The sequence below is a fragment of the Sciurus carolinensis genome, chromosome 4 (assembly GCF_902686445.1).
Source record: "Sciurus carolinensis chromosome 4, mSciCar1.2, whole genome shotgun sequence".
In the NCBI taxonomy this organism is placed as follows: Eukaryota; Metazoa; Chordata; class Mammalia; order Rodentia; family Sciuridae; genus Sciurus; species Sciurus carolinensis.
In genome coordinates, this window is record NC_062216.1 from 91,208,286 (window position 1) to 91,228,451 (window position 20,166).

Below are 20,166 nucleotides of genomic sequence, written 5' to 3' on the forward strand. Positions count from 1 at the left end.
TAGTGAAAAGGATGGTCCTTCATCAGGAAGAGCATCATCTTAGATAAAGGTCATAGATTTTTCAGGGAAATATATTCATGAGGCAATAAAGACATACTCACCTAGCCAGCCCAATATCATGTTATCAATAGAAGAGCAAGTGTACTAGTCAGAACCAGTTCCAACTCCACTGTTCTGCTACCTTTCTCAAAATTGTATCCTATGCTGTTCATACGATACTTTCAACTCACTTCTAAGCAAAAATCTCTTTAATATTACCAATTAATGATATCCCATTCTATTAACCATAGAAGAAAGATACGAATGAATGTACAGGAGGGAGGGGCATATTTGGCAATTATAAAAAGAATGGGTCAAGAACAGATCTAAAAGATTGTGTGAGCATTTGTACATGCATACCTGTTAGCCAGCAATATTTTGATATCATTCATTATTGTTCTTTGTGCTTCTTTTTAATGCTCCACCAAGATAATTGAGATTAGACTTAGTGTAAGAATCTCTTGTTTAATGCTTATTTTCTATATCTTTTAATTAAACTTTTCTTTCTGTGCAGTCTTTAACACCTCTGTGTGAAGATGACAACCAGGCCCAGGAAGTCATTAAGAAGCTGGAGAACAGTATAACATTTCTCAGCCAATGTGCAACTCGAGTAGCCAGTAGGGCCGAGATGTTGGGAGCCATTAATCAGGTATCTTGTTTCTATTCTTTTAGGTATAGTGCAATTAAAGGACTTATTTTTCCTGAGACTATGGATTATACTTTCTTAGAATAAGTTTTTAGGAATACTTTGCTATGTAAGATGAGCATGTTTAATGTTGAAAAGAAAGGAATATACAAATAAAAATGTGAAGAAAATTTCTAATACTAATAGTAGGGGCAGTGTCCATCATTATAAAAACTGTGATATATTCTTCTAGACACTCCCCTCATACTTGTTTATAATCTACCTCCATATAATGTTATAATCTGTTTTCTTTTTTCATTCAAAATGTAGCATAGATAACTTTCCATGTGATATAAATGTGTACACACCTATCACCATTTTATGATATTCTCTGTTGGTTAAATAGTTATGACTCATTTAAATAATTCCTTATATTTAATCATTTCTGGATGTGCTTGGTATTTTGTTTTTATAAACAATGATACAATTAATGTCCTTTTACATGTATTTTTGTATATTTGTGCATAGAAAGGTAGAATTATTTCAAAATTTCTTTGTGGGAAAAACTGAGAAGACTTTAAAATAGATATTAAGCAGACTTGTTAACATTTATTTTCCTAAGTCAATATTTAATTTTGGTGGTAGTTTTAGTTTGATCGTTTGTTTTCCATTTATATGTCCTAATTCCTTTTAACCCCTCATTAGAGGATAATATCTTGTTTTATTTTTATTGAGGTTATGCATGAACATAGTTCTTTAAAAATAAAATAAAAAATAAAAAAGTGAAGTAACTCTCTAAACCTTATTCCAATTTTCCATGCTTTAGGGCAACAACTTTAAACTCCTTGGTTCTATTTTATATTTCTAAATAACATGTTTATGCTGCCATTTCAGGATTTCTTTTTGTTTTTTGTGTTTTGTTTTTGATATTGGGGATTGAACCCAGGGATGCTCTACCACTTAGCTACAGCCCTGCCCTTTGTATTTCTTATTTTGAGACAGGGTCCTACTGAGTTGCTGAGGCTGGCATGGACCTTGTTGTCCTCCTGCCTCAGTCTCCCAACTCTCTGGGATTATAGGCGTGCACCACCACATCTGGCTATTGATCTGTTTTCAGTTTTAGGTATCATCTGTTGTTTTCCCACTATGAAGATGAATATGTAGTTCCCTTATCTCTTTCCCCTCACACCTTTTGCCTGCGCCTCAGTCTGTGGTCAGTCCCTCTTCTTTCCTGACCAACTTCAAACTCCACTGTCAAATGTACATAGTATTCACTGCCTTACATGAACCTTCAACACTTCTCCCTTTCTTGTTTCATTTTTCTCATTTAGCAGACCCAACCTGTTTAAGTCCACTTCTCCACCTGCTCAGGGCTACATGGCTGGAAAACAGCACAACCCTGTGCTGACCAAGCCCTTGAACTTCATCATCGCAAGCCTCAAAGTGGGTCCTGGGGCTTCTCATCCTCACTCTCCCTCCCTCCTAAGTACTGTCAATTTTTCACCGTCTCCTCTAACCACCCTCACGTCCTCCCCCATCTTCGCTGTCAGACGATGACTTTGCTTCCTACCTCGCTGAAAAAACACAATAGACAGGAACTGCCACACACCCCAAACCACTAGCCTCTGAGCCCACATACCCTGCTTTCCTTCTTGTTTCGGAAGAGGATTTGTCTTTCATCCTATATACAGGATCCCATCCCTTCTAATTACTCAGGTACAAGGGCCTCAGTTCTCCCAGATTGCCTCTGTTTCAGGAATCAGACTGGTCAAGAAGCGGCAAATGGCACGCGGAGAGTGGGAGAACTCAAACTTTATTTTACAGTGGCAGACCCAGCAGAGACAGACTCCAAATTCTGAGCCCCCAGCTCCAGTTTCTTACATTTATAGGCTACCTGGTGCCACATGGAAGGCCCTGCCCCAGCTCTCTAGGGAACCATGTTTACAGGAAGAACTGGCTCCTCTCACAAGGCCTTTGATAAATCTCCAGCCTTGGACCCAAAGTCTCCACAGGGGCAGTTATGCTTTAAAGGAAGGTAGTTAGATTCCTAGAGGTAGTTATTTACAATCTGAAAGGAGGGGCCTGTGTTGTTAATTAGGTTTCCTGAAGAAGGGCTGACTAAACGGGGAGGGAATGCTCCCTTTCCCAGGCACTAGTTTTCAGGTCGTGTTTTTATGGTTCATTTCACATCCAGGCCTGGTTTCGTCATCCGTCATACCTCCACTTCAGTTTTTCCCTTTCTGTGAGATCATTCCCCTCAGGCTGGCGAGGGGCTGGGCCTGTCTCAGTGGTCGAGTGCTTGCTTAGTAGAGCCGAGGTTCTGAGTTCCACTCCTGTGTCACAAAAATAAATAAGTAAAGAAATTTTTAAAAAGTACAGAAAACACAAACTAAATATAAACACAAAGACCTTTGGTCCTTTCTACTTTGACTACCCCCCTGTTTCTCTGTTCCAATTTAGAGCAAATCTCTTCTGTGGAATAGTACTCATTGTGGCAGGTCTCTTTCTTCCCATTCTTGTCTAAAGCCACTTTACAGCTCCATCAAGCTGGTTTTACCAAGGTCTCCAAAGACCTGCGTGTTACCAAATTCAGTTTCCTAGCCCTCAGCTTCCTCAACCTATCTACAAGCTTGTTTTGGTGGAGACCCTCTTCTCACCTAGCTTTCAGGTACTACATTTTGCTGGTTTTGGTCTTTACATCATGGGCTGCTCTATTCCGGGCTGGTGTGTGGTTCTATCCCTTCTCCCAGGCCTCTTGATGAACTGTGGGACTCCACTCTCGCTTCGGATTGCCTCCTGTACTGCATACGTCCCCTTATGATCCCAGGAAGCTAACCGATGACTCCAGATTCCTGTGTTTGCCTAATCCACTTCCTGAGTTCTAGACTAGAATACACTGTTATGCGTCAACATTTCCACTCGGATATTTGATAAATACCTCACACTTAACATGTCCAAATCTGCCCCACCCATCATCTCCTGGCCTCAGACATGGGCACAGATAAAACTCCCCTTGGGGGTAATTCTAGTCACCTTTCTTGCTTACCGTAATCCAGTTTTATAGAAACTCTACCATCAGAATATATGTAGAATTCAACCACTTATTCCCTTCTCATGACAGCCACCTCTATCTAAGCCACTATTCTCTTTCTTCCAGAAGGACAGTCACTTCCAAAATGGTCATCCTGGTTGAAGCAAATCCCAGTCCCTCCTCCCAACAGTCTAGCCTTTACAAATCAGCCAGAGTAATCCTACGAAAACTTAAAAGTGATTTGTACTTTTCGATTCAGAGTTTGATAGTGGCTCCTTCCTTTACTCTGAATAAAAACCACTGTTAAAATAAAAGGGTCTACAGGATTCCCTTGCCTTCTGACCTCTTGCACTTTATCTCCTGTGACTGTCTTCCTGGATTATTGTACAAAACAATGCTGTTTTATTGCTCTTCATCAGAAATGTCCCGCATGACCACCTCTGGCCCTTAATTCTACCTGTTCCCTTCCTCTTGGTAGCTTTGCATCTCAGCTGTCATCTCGAGTCTTGTTCAAATGCCACCTTCACACAATAGCCTACCCTGGCTGCCACCTATGTAACGTGTCAACCCCTCTCTTCTCCAGTCTCATCCCTCTTTCATTTTTCATCGCACTCACATTCTAACATACTTACGTTTTACTGGCACCTTATTTCTTGTCTGCCTCCTTCCACTAGAACATAAACTCCATGAAGATAGGAGTATATCTATGGTTTATTGCTATAGCCCTCATGCCCAAAATGTACCTAATGCATCTTAGGCAGTTAATAAATATTTGTTAAATGAGTGAGCAAAATCAACAACCAAAATAGATTAATTGGACTTCAACAAAATTAAAAATTTGTGCGTCCAAGGACTTGAAAAACTGAAACTACAACCTCAGAATGGGAGAAAAATACTTGCAAATCATGTATTTTATAAGGGACTAATATCCACATATATAAAGAACACTTACAACTTAATAGAAAGCTAAATAATCAAATTAAAAAGTGAGTGAGCAAAAGACTTAAATAGATATTCCTTCAAAGAAGATAGATGAATGACCAAACATGAAAGGATGCTTAACATTCTTAGTCATTAGAGAAATGCAAAATCAAAACTATAGTGAGATACAATTTTGTACACATTAGGATGGCTATTAATTTGAAAAAAAAAAAAACAAAACTGTGGTGTATATATACAATGGAATATTATTCAGCCATAAAGAAGAATAATATGGAATTTGCAGATGAATGGATGGAATTGGAGAATATCACACTAAGTGAAATAAGCCAATCCCAAAAAACCAAAGGCCAAATGTTTTCCCTGATAAGTGGATGATGATATATAATGGGAGTGAGGAGGTGGGGAGTGAGTGAAGAATGGAAGAACTTTAGATTATGTAGAGGGAAATGAGAGGGAGGGGAGTACAAAAAATGGTGGAATGAGACAGATATCATTACCCTATGTACATGTATGATTACATGAATGGTATGAATCTACATTGTGCACAACCATAGAAATGAAATGATGTACCCCATTTGTGTACAATGAATCAAAATGCAGTCTGTAAAATATTTTAAAAAAAGAAAAAAATAGAAAAAAATAGAGAAGTCTAGGGATACAGTTCAGTACTCGGGTATTTGCCTCACATGTGTGAGGCCTCAGTTTGTTTGACTGCCAAAACTGTAAGAAAAAAAAAATAAAAATAGTGTTCATGAGTGTGTGGAGAAATTGCAAACTTCATATGTTGCTGAAACAAATGCAAAATAGTCTAACCACTGTAAAGAAGTGTGACAAGTCTTCCAAGAGTTAAACATATAATTTCTATATGATCAATTCTACTCTTAGGTATATAACCAAAAGAAGTAAAAATAGGCACTTAAGCAAACACTCGCATGCAAATCTATCACCATGAACATTTGAAAAGCCCATCAAAGGATGAATAGACAAATTGTGTTACATACTAAATAGTATTATTTAACCATTACAAGGAATGCGTTCTGATATGTGCTACAATGCAAAACATGCTAAATGGAAGAGGCTAGATGCATAGATCACATATTGTGTAGTTTCACTCACATGAAGGACCTAGGATGGGAAAATCTGTGGAACCAGAGGACAGATTGGTGGTAGGCAGAGACAATAGAGAATAACTGCTTCGTGTGTATGGGTTCTTTATTTTGGGGTAATAAAAATGTTTTAGAGCTAGATAGAAGTGATAATTACACAACATTGAGAAAGTACTAAATGCCACTGAATTGTTCATTTTAAAATGGTAAATTTTATATTTTGAATTGTACATCAGCATAAAAAATGAAAAAAGTACAATGAATGTACTTTGTGTCCAATTCAAAAAACTTTTTGAGACAGTTGGGGAATATGAATGATTTATTATTATTATAATTATTATAATTAAAATAATAATAATAATTATTATTATTTTGGCCCAGAAGATTGAAACCAGGGGTGTTTAACCACTGAGCCACATCTCCAGGCCTTTGATTTTTTATTTTGAGGCAGGGTCTTACTAAGTTGCTTAGGGCCTTTCTAAATTGCTGAGGCTGGCTTTGAACTTGTGATATTCCTGCCTTAGCCTGTCCAGCTGCTGGGATTATAGGTGTGTACCACCTCGCCTGGCCTTGAACTATTAATTATGTGATATTAAGGTGCCTTAGTTAGTTTAAAATGTGATCATAGCATTGTGGTTCTTTAAGGACATGAATTCCTTTAGAATTCCTTTATTATTTTTAGATCCTTACTGATGTACTTAAGAGTGAAAGTATATGATGTTATATCACATATGTTTTGAAAAAAAATTTTTAATGGGAAAGAGGTGAAACTCACATTGCAAAAATATTGATGGCTCTTGAAGCTGGACAGGTATGTGTTGATTGTCTACTTTCTGTGTCTGCTTGGAAATTAAAGTGATAAAAAAATCAGAGACTTAAGTTAGTGGATGAAGAATGTTAGATTGACATTTGTGTACACATTACTACCTGACTAGTAAATTCTGGTCCCAGTAGTCTCTTAAGAAAACTTTTACTTCTCTGCAGAAATTCATGTTCTTCCTTTTTCTTTGCTATGGTTGTTGTTTGGTATTCTACCTGTCTCTAATTCATTCTCAGAACTCTTCTAAAGAGCCTAGGTCTCTCAGCACACTTAAACTCAGTGGGTGCTCTATCAATTTCTTCCCAAGATACTCCTCCTTGGTTTTTTTGACCTGCTCCAGTCTGGATGGGTTGCTCATTAGGCTTGCCACTAAAGTCTTGGGAAGTCTGTGAGGATTTCTTTATTTCTCTGTTGAGTTGAACCCCGTTTTCTGGATTCCTTCTCTCCATCTTGCTAGTTTTTTTTTTGGGGGGGAGGGGGAGGTAAACATTGTGAGATGTTATAACTAAAAATGTCTTTATTCTTCCACTTAATTGGTAGTCTGACTGGATGGAGGACTTGAAGGCAAGAGAAAATGTCCACTAGGGTTTTCTTTATATTATTCTGTTTTCAATTTAGGTCTGGTGTTGCTATCAAACTTGAGGTCATTCTGACCCTTGAAATTTTACTTCTTTTCATCTTCTAGAAGTTTAAGGACCCCTCTTATTCCTACTGGCCCTTGTGTGGGTTTATTCTTATCCACTGTTTTAGGCCATCAGGGGTCATTTTCAAGCTGGCAAGTTATGATTATGGGAAAATTCCTTTTTTTTAGAATTTTTATTTGTTCTTTTTAGTTGTACATGACAGTAGAATGTATTTTGACATATCATACATACATGGAGTATAACTTCCCATTCTTGTGATTGTACATGATATGGAGTTACACTGGTCATGTATTCATATATGAACATAGGAAGGTTATGTCTGATTCCTTCTATTGTCTTTCCTATTCCTGTCCCCTCTTCCCTTCATGCCCCTTGATCTAATTCAGTGAATTCCCCCTTCCCCACGCTTATTGTGAGTTAGCATCCGCATATCAGAGAGAACATTCAGCTTTTGGTTTATGAGATTGGCTTATTTCACTTAGCATGGTAGTCTCCAGTTCCATCCGTCTACTGTCAAATGCCATAATTTCATCCTTCTTTATGACTGAGTAATATTCCATTGTGTATATATACCACTTTTTTTAATCCATTCATCTGTTGAAGGACAACTAGTTTGGCTCCATAGCTTAGCTATTGTGAATTGAGCTGCTGTAAATGTTGATGTGGCTGCAACACTATAATATGCTGATTTTTAATCCTTGTGGTATATATAGAAGAGTGGGATAACTGGGTCAAATGGTGGTTTCATTCCAAGTTCTCTGAGGAATCTCCATACTGCTTTCCAGAGTGGCTGCACCAATACGTAGTCCCACCAGCAGTGCATCAGTGTACCTTTGTCCACATCCTCACCAATGTTCGTTGTTATTGTTTTCTTAATAATTGCCATTATGACTGAAGTGAGATGAAATCACAGTGTAGTTTTAGTTTTCATTTCTCTAATTGCTAGAGATGTTGAACATTTTTTCATGTATTTTTTGACTGTATTTCTTCTGTGAAGTGCCTATTCAGTTACTTTGTCAGTTTATTGATTGGGTTATTTGGTTTTTTGTTTATCTTGGCGTTAAGTTTTTAAGTTCTTTGTATATCCTAGACATTAATGCTCTCTGAGGTGCATGTGATAAAGATTTTCTCCCATTCTGTGGGCTCTCTCTTCACATTCTTGATTGTTTCCTTTGCTCTGAAGAAGCTTTTTAGTTTGATTCATCCCATTTATTGATTCCAGATTTTACTTCTTGTACTTTAGGAGTCTTGCTGAGGAATTCAGTTCTTAAGTCGACATGAAGGAGATTTGGGCCTAATTTTTCTTCTAGTAGGTGCAGAGTCTCTTGTCTAATTCCTAGGTCCTTGATCCACTTTGATTGAGTTTTGTGCAGCATGAGAGACAGGGATTTAATTTCATTTTGTTACATATGGATTTGCAGTTTTTCCAGCACCATTTGTTGAAGAAACTATCTTTTCTCCAATGTATGTTTATGGCACCTTTGTCTAGTATGAGATAACTGTATTTATTTGGTCTTGTCTCTGTTTCTTCTAGTTTGTACCATTGGTCTACATGTCTATTTTGGTGCCAATACTATGCTATTTTTGTTACTATAGCTCTGTAGTATAATTTAAGGTCTGGTATTGTGATATCACCTGCTTCACTTTCTTGCTAAGGATTGCCTTAGCTATTCTGGGTTACTTATTTTTCCAAATGATTTTCATGATTTCTTTTTCTAGTTCCTTGAAGAATGTCATTGGGATTTTAATTGGAATTGCATTAAATCTGTATAACACTTTTGGTAGAATGGCCATTTTGACAATATTAATTCTGCCCATCCAAGAACATGGGAGGTCTTCCCATCTTCTAAGATCTTCTTCAATTTCTTTCTTTAGTTTCTGTAGTTTTCATTGTAGAGGTCTTTTACCTCTTTTGCTAGATCGATAACCAAATATTTTATTATTTTTTTCTTTGAGGCTATTGTGAATTGGATAATTTTCCTAATTTCTGTTTCAGTTGATTCATCACTGATCTTTAGGAATGCAATTGATTTATGGAAGTTAATTTTACATCGTGCTACTTTGCTGAATTCATTTATGAGTCCTAGAAATTTTCTAGGGGAGATTTTGAGTTTTCTAAATATAGAATCATGACATTGGCAAGTAGGAATAGTTTGAATTCTTTTCCTATTTCCATCCCTTTCTTTCTTTTGTCTAATTACTCTGGCTAGAATTTTAAGGACTATGTTGAATACAAGTGGTGAAAGAGGACATCCCTGTCTTGTTCCAGTTTTTGAGGGAATGCTTTCAATTTTTCTACATTTACAATGATGTTGGACTTGGGTTTAGCATATATAGCTTTTATAATGTTGAGGACTGGTCCTACTATCCCCACTTTCTCTAATGTCTTCAACATGAAGGCGTGCTATATTTTGTCAAATGCTTTTTCCACATCTGTTGAGATAATCATATGATTCTTGTTTTTAAGTCTATTGATGTGATGAATTACATTTATTGTTTTCTGCATGTTGAACCAACCTTCCATTCCGGTGATGAACCCCACTCAATCATTGTGCACTTATTTTAATATATTTTTATGTTATTTGCTGGATTTTATTAAGAATTTTGCATCTATGTACATCAGGGATATTGAACTGAAGTTTTCTTTCCTTGATGTCACTGTCTGATTTTGATATTAGGGTGAAACTAGCTTCATAGAATGAGTTTGGAAGGGTTCCATCTTCTTCTGTTTCGTGGCATAATATGAGGTAGTTTGGTGTTAGTTGTTCTTTGAAAGTCCAGTAGAACTCAGTTGAAAATTCATCTTGTCTTGGGCTTTTCTTTCTTGGTAGGCTTTTGATGGTATCTTCAATTTCTTTGCTTAAAATTGATGTTTAAATTTTCTGTGTCCTCCTGATTCAATTTAAGTTGGTCATATGTCTCTAGAAATTTGTCAATGTCTTCAAGATTTTCTATTTTATTAGAGTATAAATTTTCAAAATAGTTTCTTATCTGTATTTTATTAGTGTCTGTTGTGATATTTCCTGTTATAGCATGAATTTTAGTAATTTCAGTTTTTTCTCTCTTCATTAGCATGGCTAAAAGTATATCAATTTTATTGATTTTGTTTTTCAACAGCCAACTTATTGCTTTGTTGATTTTTTTGGATTTTTTTGTTTGTTTGTTTCAGTTTCATTGATTTCAGCTCTGATTTTTTAATTATTTCCTGGTCTCTGCTTTTGGTGTTGTTTTGTTCTTCTTTTTCTAGGGCTTTGAGATGTAATGTTGGGTTATTTACTTGTTGATTTTCTACTTTTTTTGATGTATGAGCTCAATTCAATTAACTTTCCTCTTAACTCTGGCTGCATTGTGTCCCAGAGATTTTGAAATGTTGTATCACTATTCTCATTTACCTCTAAGTACTTTATTTCACTCCTGATTTCTTCTGCTATCCACTAGTCATTCATAGCATATTATTTAGTTTCCAGGTGTTAGAGTACCTTCTATTTTTATTTTATCATTGATTTCTAATTTCATTCCATTATGATCTAATGGAAAGCAAGGTATTATCTCTATTTTTCTTTGTATTTGCTAAGAGTTGCTTTATGGCCTAAGATATGGTCTATTTTAGAGAAGTATTCATGTTGCTGAGGAAAAAGTATTTTTGGTCCCTGATGGATGAATTGTTCTATATATTTCTGTTAAGTCTAAGTTATTAATTGTATTTTTTAGTTCTATATTATTTTTATCTAGTTTTTGTTTGGAGTATCTCTCCTGTAGTGAGAGAGGTGTGTTAAAGTCACCCAGTATTATGGTGTTGTGATCTACTGATTTCTGAAATTGAGAAGTGTTTGTTTGATATATGTAGATGCTCCATTGTTTGGGGGATAAATATTTATGATTGTTATGTCTTGTCCTTTTATAATTCCCTTAAGCAGTGGGAAATATCCTTCTTTTTCCTTCTGATTAACTTTGGTTTCAAGTCCACTTTATATGATATGAGGATAGAGGCCCCTGCTTGTTTACAAGATCCATGTGAATTATAATTATTTATTTGGGGTTATTTGTTCCTTTTAACCTTCAATCTGTGGATGTCTTTACCTATGAGGTGAGTCTCTTGGATACAGCTTATAGTTGGGACTTATTTTTTAATCCAGTCTGCCAGTCTATGTCTTTTTTTTTTTTTTTTTTTCTTTTTCATACCAGGAATTGAACTCAGGGGCACTTTACCACTGAGCTACATCCCCAGCCCTATTTTTTGTATTTTATTTTGAGACAGGGTCTCACTGAGTTGCTTAGCACCTCACCATTGCCAATGGCTAGCTTTGAACTTGCAATCCTCCTGTCTCAGCCTTCCAAGTTGCTGGGATTACAGGCGTGCACCACTGTGCCCAGCTAGTCTATGTCTTTTGATTGATGAATTTAGGTCATTTACATTCAATGTTATTATTGAGAAATGATTTTTATTCCCTGTCATTTTATTCTGGTTTTTAATCTGACTTAGTTTCTCCTTTGTCTATTCATCTAGATAGTTCCTCCCTTTGCTGATTTTACATTTATTTTTCATTTCTTATTCATGAAATATTTTATTGAATATGGCTTGTAGTATAGGTTTTCTAGTCGTGAATTCTTTAAACTTTTGTTTATCATGGAAGGTTTTATTTCATCATCAATTCTGAAGATTAATTTTTTTGGGTATACTTGGCTGACATTCATTTTCTTTCAGAGCTTTATATAAATATATTTATATTATTATTCCAAGACCTAGTTTTGAGGTTCTGGATTGAGAAATCAGCTGAGGTTCAGATTGGTTTTCCTCTATTACCAGTCATTTTTCTCTGGCAGCTTTTAAAATTCTGTCCTTACTTATTCCATGTCATTCTCATTATAATGTGCCTTGTTGTGGGTCTGTTGTAATTTTGTACATTTGGGGTCCTGGAAGCCTCCTTTATCCAATTTTCCATTTCATTCTTTAGGATTGGGAAATTTTCTGATATTATTCATTGAAAAAATTGTGTATTCCTTTGGTTTGTATCTCTGAGCCTTCATCTATCTAATTAAATCTTTAATTTGGTCTTTTTCAGGTTATCCCATATTTCTTGGAAGTTCTGTTCATGATCTCATAACATCTTTTGTCCATAGTCAGCTTTATTTTCAAGATTATATATTTTGTCTTCATTGCCTAAAACTCTCTTCCAAGTGATCTAGTTCTGTTGGTGATGCTTTCCATTGAATTTTTAATTTGGTTTATTAACTTCTTCATTTTGAGGTTTCTCTCTGGTTCCTTTCCAGAATCTATCTCTTTATTGAAGTGATATTTCACTTCCTGTATTTTCTCTTTGATTTCACTCCTTACATTGTCCTTTATCTCCCATATCAGTTTAACTATGTACATTCTAAACAAATTCTCTGACATTTATTCCACTGTGGTGTCAGTGGACTCTCTTATTGGAGTATCTTGATTTATTTGGGGTTATTTGTTTCCTTCCTTTTTCATATTGTTTGTGTGTCTACCCATCTAACAACATGGATCTGAGGCAGTAGATTTTCTGCCCTGCATATGTCTTGTGTCCCTCAAGGTTTCCTGTACCTCACTGTTTAGGGGGAGACAAATAATAGTAACAATCAATGCAAACAACATACACCATTAAGCCAAATAGTTTCTGATTTGACATCTACAATTCTATCATAATAAATAAGTGATCATATCAATGATATGATCACTTATTGCCTACAATAAAAACAGTAAGTTTGCAAAAGAGTTTATAATTTTAAATGATGGACAGGGAGAGAACAGAAGTAACGTGGGATATAGTGATTATGAAGGAGGAGGAGAGAAGATAGAAGTAAAAAAAATTAAAGGTAACATGAAAGAGAACAATAGAGATTGACTTTCAGTAGAAGAAAAGAGAAATAGAATCAAGGGAAACAGGTGAGAGAAAAAATATAAAGGAATATTTAAAAATTAAAATAAAAATAAAAAGTACAAAACAAAACTGACATATGCTAGTCAAACATCATAGTCCTCAAAAAACTGATCCATGAAAAATAACAGACTTCAATAATGCTGGAAATGAAAAAAATACAAATATGAATATGATAAATGTCCATGAACCATTAAGTTCACAAGCAGAGAAAAGAGAGAAAAAGATCTCAATGAAAAATTAAAGAATTCTTTCCATTGGAGTTCAAAGATTCTCAGCTTCTTAGCAATGTTAGGTGGGTTGGTCTGGAGCGTGATGCCCCACCCTCCAGGTTGCTTGCTGGAGTGAGGGTGTTAATCCCATAGGTGGAAATCCTGGAGGCAGGCCTAGGATTAGCAGACTGAATTTGCTGAATGCCAGTTATTCTGGAGGTTTTAAATCAGTGCTCCTCCAGGGCCCCACAATTGCTGGTCCACACTGTAAGACTGCTCCTTAGGGATCTCCCCTGGATTCCACTTTTGTGGTATAGGAGCCAATTCTTAGTCCATTGCATCACCTACAGACCACATGTTTCCTGGTCTTGGGTTCAGTCCCCAAACTCCCACCCCCCACCTTTTTGAATTCTTGGCTATGCATGTCTTTCCCAGTCAGTCCTGCAAGCAGCAGGGTTAGAGGGGGAATGGGAGAGCCAAGGTGAGTTTCCAGAACCAATATTCCCCTGTGTAAGCCTTTCCATATTTTTCTCCTTGTAGACGCATGCTGTCATACAATGTGGGTTTGCCAGCCCTGTATTTCAGGCTAAACTCGGGTTTGCCAGGAATTACCTCCCCCCAATGCCAGTTCCCATGCTGTGGCTGTAAAATATTTCCTTCCTCTCTCCTCCACATGCAGCTTGGAGAGTTGGGGTTTGTTTTCTGCAATAGGATATTGTCCAGCACACCTTTCAGTTAAGTCAGGTGTTGTCTTTGATCTCTAAACTCTCTGCACCCAGACACACCACAGGACTCCTAAAAATGTGGGTTTCTTAAATTCCCTTTTCCCTCTGCTTTGCTCATGGAGGGACCAGTGTGGTTGGTGCTTCTGGCTGTGACAGTGGCTGTGGTGCTGAGATTTCTTCCTTATTTTATTATAGCCAACCTCCTGAGTCCCTGATCCACTTTGAATGTCCGTATTAATTCCAATAAAGTCGCCTCCTGTGTTTTTTTTTTTTTTCCCTCATCCACCTTGCTGAGAAATTGCCTAACTGTTTTCTTGAATTCATGCCACAGAGCAGCCAGGAAAGTAACTTCCTTATACCGCCATCTTGAAACCTCCCTCAGAAAATTTTGATTTTTTCTACATTGTTGAAGTTTCCTCCTATACTTTCTTGAATTCTTCCCTGTTCTTTGGTTGATGGCATCCCCTGAACTGATCCTCTTGAAACTACCTCTTAGTCTTTTTGCTCTAGATTCAGGGAGATTTCTTCAACCTTACCTAGAAACTCTTTTTTGACATACTTTATTTCCAGGAACACTAATGTCTCTTTTAAATATCTTGTTCTTATTCTGTGGATAATTATTCACTCTTTGAAGATATTGATGGTTTCCTTGATGCTTGCAGTCCAATTTTCTTGCAATCCAATTCTCCCAGGGTACTCTGTTGTGTGTTTTGATTTCCTTGATGCCTGCTGGATGAGCTCCACCCACATCTGGTGCTCCACTGTGGAGCTGTGTTGAGTAGGTAAAAATTCTTGATGACATTGAGTTTCACACAAACTAGAATGCTTCATTGGGGTACCCCAATGTCTTTACCTAAGAACTTTCATCTTGGAAAGTTGGATTCCCCAGTGAAAAGTCTTCTAGCTGCTTGCCTGAGGGTAGAAACTGGGTGCCAGTGTTAGGAGCTGGAAAGAGGAATAAGGCTGAGAGAGATCTCAGAACTCAATATGTACCCAGACTTTTGTGTACATCTGTTTTCAGTATGATACCCTCTTCACAATCTGTAATTTCCTAATCCACAGAACCTCTGTTTTCCTCTCTTTAGATATTTAACCTGATTTCCTTTCACCACAGTGGTTATGGGGAAGGTGCTCTGCTGGCCAGAGGGGATTCAATCTGTGGCTCTATCATTTTTTCACAGACCTACTTCTAGAAGCACCAGTTTTAAGCCTTTGAGACTTTCTGCAGTTGGTTCTAGGCCTTTCTTACAGCCTGTTTTAGGGTCTAACTTTCTCAACTTTTAGTCATTTATCATGAATCCTTTTACTCTCCTGCTTTTATAATCTTGCTATTATAGCCTCTTCTGTTTGCCTTTGAAGACTCATCTCTTCTTAAAAAATACATTTGAAATTTTAGTTGGATTTACAGATAGAGTGAAGGTAAATGTGTTTTTAATCCCCATCTTTTAACTGAGTGTTGAGAAAAGTATTTTCAATGTAAATTTTCTCTTTTCCTACTAGGAAAGCCGGGTTAGTAAGGCAGTCGAAGTGATGATTCAGCATGTAGAAAACTTGAAGAGAATGTATGCTAAAGAGCATGCTGAATTAGAAGAGCTGAAACAGGTTCTCTTGCAGAATGAAAGGTCTTTTAACACTCTTGAAGATGAAGGTAATAAAACTTGAAGATCATAGTATTAGTTACATTTTTCTAACATTCTCCTCTTTCATCCTCTTACTGTACTGTGTGTCTTTAGAATAAGACTCAGAGGTAAGATTATATTAGAAAAATAACTTACTCCTATTAAACAAAAATGTTAGAAAACAGATTGGAAGGCCCAAAAGATTCATTGAGCCTTCATCAAAAATTCATCAAAAATTTACTAAATCAATTTAGATTGCTCAGATGAGAGAGTATATTTAAGTTATCTTACTGACAGTAGTTGTCTATTCAGGATTTGTAACAATTGGCTCTTTCTCCACATATCAAGTAAAGATACTAGAGCTTAAATGACCCATACTCATCAACAATGGTTTTGGATTCCTCAGAGAAAGAATGACCCTGCACAGAAAGCCAACTGATGGACTGGAAAATAGACAGATGAGGCTGTGGAAAATATTTTAACATATAGTTTTTATAAATCTTTCAATGATTTTTTATTAAAGAGTGTGAACATTTCTAAGCAGAATTCTTATTTTAATAATGTTCCCTCTTCTGGAAAAGTAATCATATTTGATAGTCTTCTAATTTGCACTTATGGATTCCTTTTGTCACTGCCCTGTGCTTATAGGCATTATAGACATCTGCAGTGACATGGAAGACTGTTTTCCATTGGTGAAGATGGTAATTGTTATGAATCACCAAATAAAGGATAAATAGTATTTATGTTGCTCTAGAGTCTAAATATTTTCTGGCCTTTGTTTTACTTTGTAAAAAATGTAGACAATTGTTTTAGCATTAATTGCTCGTGGGATTTCTAAAATGTGCAAATGTTTTTCCTTGTAGATGACTGCCAGATTAAAAAACGTTCAGCTTCTCTGAACTCTAAGGTAATCATTGATTCACTTAATCATTTAATGAATATCTTATAACAAGATGACTTTAAAATATTCTTTGAAGTTACATGCCTTTAAATGTAAACCACAAAACAGTGGTTGTAATTCATATGCATGTATACATGTGTGACCTTATTTAGATAGTTTAAGGTATGCTTTTATACTACCTGCTGTATTTGTATATCAATCAAATTTGCCTGGCAATATGAGAAAAGCCAGTTTAGCAATATTTTCTATCACATGAATCAAATTTGGAAATAGGCAATGTGACAGTAGTAGGGTCAGTTGACCAAATCCTTACAAGTCTCCTTTCTTGCTGCTTTGTTACCCACAGCCCTTGGCATCATCCTCATGGTCTAAGATTGCTACTTCAGATGTAGGCACCACAGTCTCACCATTATGTCAAGTCATTACAAGGAAAAGAAAGACAGACAAGTGTTTCCCCTCCTTGTAAAGACCCTTCTTGAAGTCCACCATAGCATTTCCCTTCCTATCCACAGTGAAAAATGAGATGAGAAAGTATTGTTTTTCTTCTGGAAGCTCTATGCCTTGCTAAAAAACCAGTCTTGTAATTAAATAAGGAGAGGAGAATGGGAAATTTAAGATCAGTCAATGACTTTTACCACAGCTTCAAAATCAGGATTCACAGATTTACAAAATTTTTAAGAATTTGAGCAAGTGACTTTAAAATTGTTCCATCTAAATCTTTTCCAGAGAAGCATAGAAAGTGATTGGTATGATTAAATAGAGATAGAACTGTGATTAAAAACCAGGTTTCTCAAACTGCAATTTGATATTCTTGGGGTGCTCAACTAACCAGTGTAATTCAATTAGGGATGACAGTTTGAGAACTCACATAAAACTTCTTAATTTACTACATTTAAAATATTTTTACATCTTTAAGTTGCACTTAATTAAAACCACATAATACTAAATGTTATTTCCAGCTCAAGACTCAAGGCAGATATGTAAACATCTATTCTGTAAAGGATCATGACAACTTAGTCATCTGGAATCCAAACACTGTGATCTCACAGAAGTTGAGACTGGAATGGTGGTTACTGGAAGCTGGGGAGAATGGGTAGGGGCATTGATCAATGGGCACTAAGCTATCATAAGATAAGCACAAGAAGTTCTGGTGTGCTGTTGCACAGTAGGGGGACTATAGCTAACAGGAATGTACTATACGTTTCAAAAAATTAAAGGATTTTGAATGTTTTCGCCATCAAGGAATGATGTTTAAGGAGACAGTTTAACCTGATTTAAAAATTTCCCAATGTATGTAGGCATCAAAACATTACATTCCTCTGTGTGTATGTACAATCTTTATGTAACAGTTTAATTAAAAAATCGTGAAATCCTAAGTAGAAAAAATGAAATAAAAAAAAAAGCTGTAATACAGCCTACAAGGTGCCTAGTTATCTCCTCTTGAATTAGGAAAATACTTTTAAGCATAAAACAAAGATAGCAAAGAAGAAGAATGCATTCGGCTAGATTAACAATGAAAAAATTCTCTTTTGTAAAAATAAAACATGAGCAAAGGTCAGCAGCCTGAGCAGTCCATTCTCAGAACAGATATATACCTCCAACAAAGGAAAACAACATTCCATGTTAGTAGAAGCCAAATAAATGAAAACCTAAGAAACTTTATATCACTTGCTTTATTGGCAAGAATTATAATAGTATTGTAGAAAGTAGAATATAAATTGGTAAAATATTTCTGAAATGCAGTTTGTCTATAAAAAATCTTTTAGAATATGTCTCCTGTTCAACTCGGTGGTAGTCAAGTGCATGGATGTACATGTATATGTGTGCTACATGTAGGGAATAAAATATTGAGAATTTTCTAAATGTACATTTATCCCCTTTGGGTAGCCATCTTCTCTCCGAAGAGTGACCATTGCTTCTTTACCCAGAAATATTGGAAATGCAGCAATGGTAAGTATTTTTAATCAAAAGTACATTAATTTTATGTGAGAAAATATGAACTTCACTATATACATATCATTTTTTTAACATCTAAACTTCTAAAGGTTGCTGGGATGGAAAATAATGACAGATTCAGTAGGAGGTCCAGCAGCTGGTAAGTGTGATTTTTGTGGTTGCACTTTTGGAACCTTATCATTTTACAATGGGCTAACGTAAATGAGCATTTGAAAAAATAGTGTAACTTCTTATTTGTTCAGACCATAAACAAATGTAAAAACTGGAATATGAAGATTTTCAATAGGAAATGAGAGTTAAGTGAATGTGCCAAGGGAAAAATTTTTTAAAAATGTAATTTTTGTTTTGACTTAAACAGTAAGAAATAAGTTACAATGGCTACACATACATTTATTGATATGCAGTTGTTCTCTTCTTTGTTTAGGCGTATTTTGGGGTCAAAGCAGAGTGAACACCGTCCCTCATTACATCGATTTATTAGCACCTATTCCTGGGCAGATGCTGAAGATGAAAAATGTGAACTGAAGTAAGTATATTTATTAACATGACATGAGCTGAGGCATAACAATGGGGACTACTATAGTTCCATGGAGATGAGATTAATGCTGCATCAAAAAGATAGCTCCTTGTGGAAGATTTTATCAACCCTAAAGCATTCTACGAAAGTTATTTGTGAGTATATTTACCCTTTTAGCTCTCACATTGGCAAGCTTTGTGGGTCTAAGTTAGAAAAGTCCTTAAAATTTACCCAATTTGCAAAGATAATTTTTTTCCTGTTCAGGTGTCTGTCCTCAGGGTCAATAAAGGTCAATACATAACATGAATCCCACTATCCTGTGTAATTACAATGCACTAATTACAATATTAAAACATGAAATATATAGGATATATATTTGTATATGTATGAAAGATAGGAATATATGTGCCTCATTCATTTACATAAATGAAGAGGAGGAGAAATAAAACTACACCATTGTCTCTATATCTAGTAAACAATATATTGTTTACTTCTACAGTGAAAGGTAGAGGGCAAGAAGGAGGAAAGTGAAGAAATGCTACCTCTGTCCTTGAGAGATTAAGACTAAACTTGGACTCAGTTTTCTCATCTGTTAGTTGAGAGATCTTAATGAAATGCTTTCATGGTCATTTTGAAGTACCTCCCAATGTGATAGATAATATGCTCAATCCTAAGTGATGTAAAAACAATCTGACATTGTGCCTACCCTCAGAGTGAGAGTCTTTCTATTTTTCTAAATCCCAGGAGCCTGTTGCCAAAGGGGTTGGGGGGAAGAGGTTCCTTTAAAAGGTTAAAAACTAAGGAGTCTTTGTAAACAAAAGACTGGCTCCTTGAGAAACTTACAATTGATTTTGCCTTTGGGGCCTTGTTTCCTTTATGTTTCCTGCAGATGTGTGACTGGAAAAAAATTTTTAAAAATATTAATACACAGTTTCCTTTGGCAATTGTGAGGGCATAACACATTTAGGATTTAAAAATTCAAATCCAACTAGGAATCATCAGTGAACATTATGATGATGAAACAATTAGGTTTCGTTCAGGTGCAGGAACCCCTCTTTAGATAATGATTTAAAATACAGTCAAGTCAAATGCTATTTCCCAGTCCACTGAATACAAGTTTAACTAG

General features: G+C 36.0%; 1 protein-coding gene across 2 annotated transcripts in view; it reads left to right on the plus strand.

Moving 5' to 3' along the window:
* The window catches only part of Irag2 (inositol 1,4,5-triphosphate receptor associated 2), a 130,594-nt gene that overhangs the window by 101,242 nt on the left and 9,186 nt on the right, over positions 1–20,166 (plus strand). For both annotated transcript variants that reach the window (XM_047549024.1, XM_047549025.1), the window contains 6 exons: positions 554–688; positions 15,548–15,695; positions 16,530–16,573; positions 18,455–18,517; positions 18,613–18,662; positions 18,948–19,049. In XM_047549024.1, the coding sequence (XP_047404980.1) occupies positions 554–688; positions 15,548–15,695; positions 16,530–16,573; positions 18,455–18,517; positions 18,613–18,662; positions 18,948–19,049 (542 nt within the window). The remainder of the gene's footprint in view (positions 1–553; positions 689–15,547; positions 15,696–16,529; positions 16,574–18,454; positions 18,518–18,612; positions 18,663–18,947; positions 19,050–20,166) is intronic.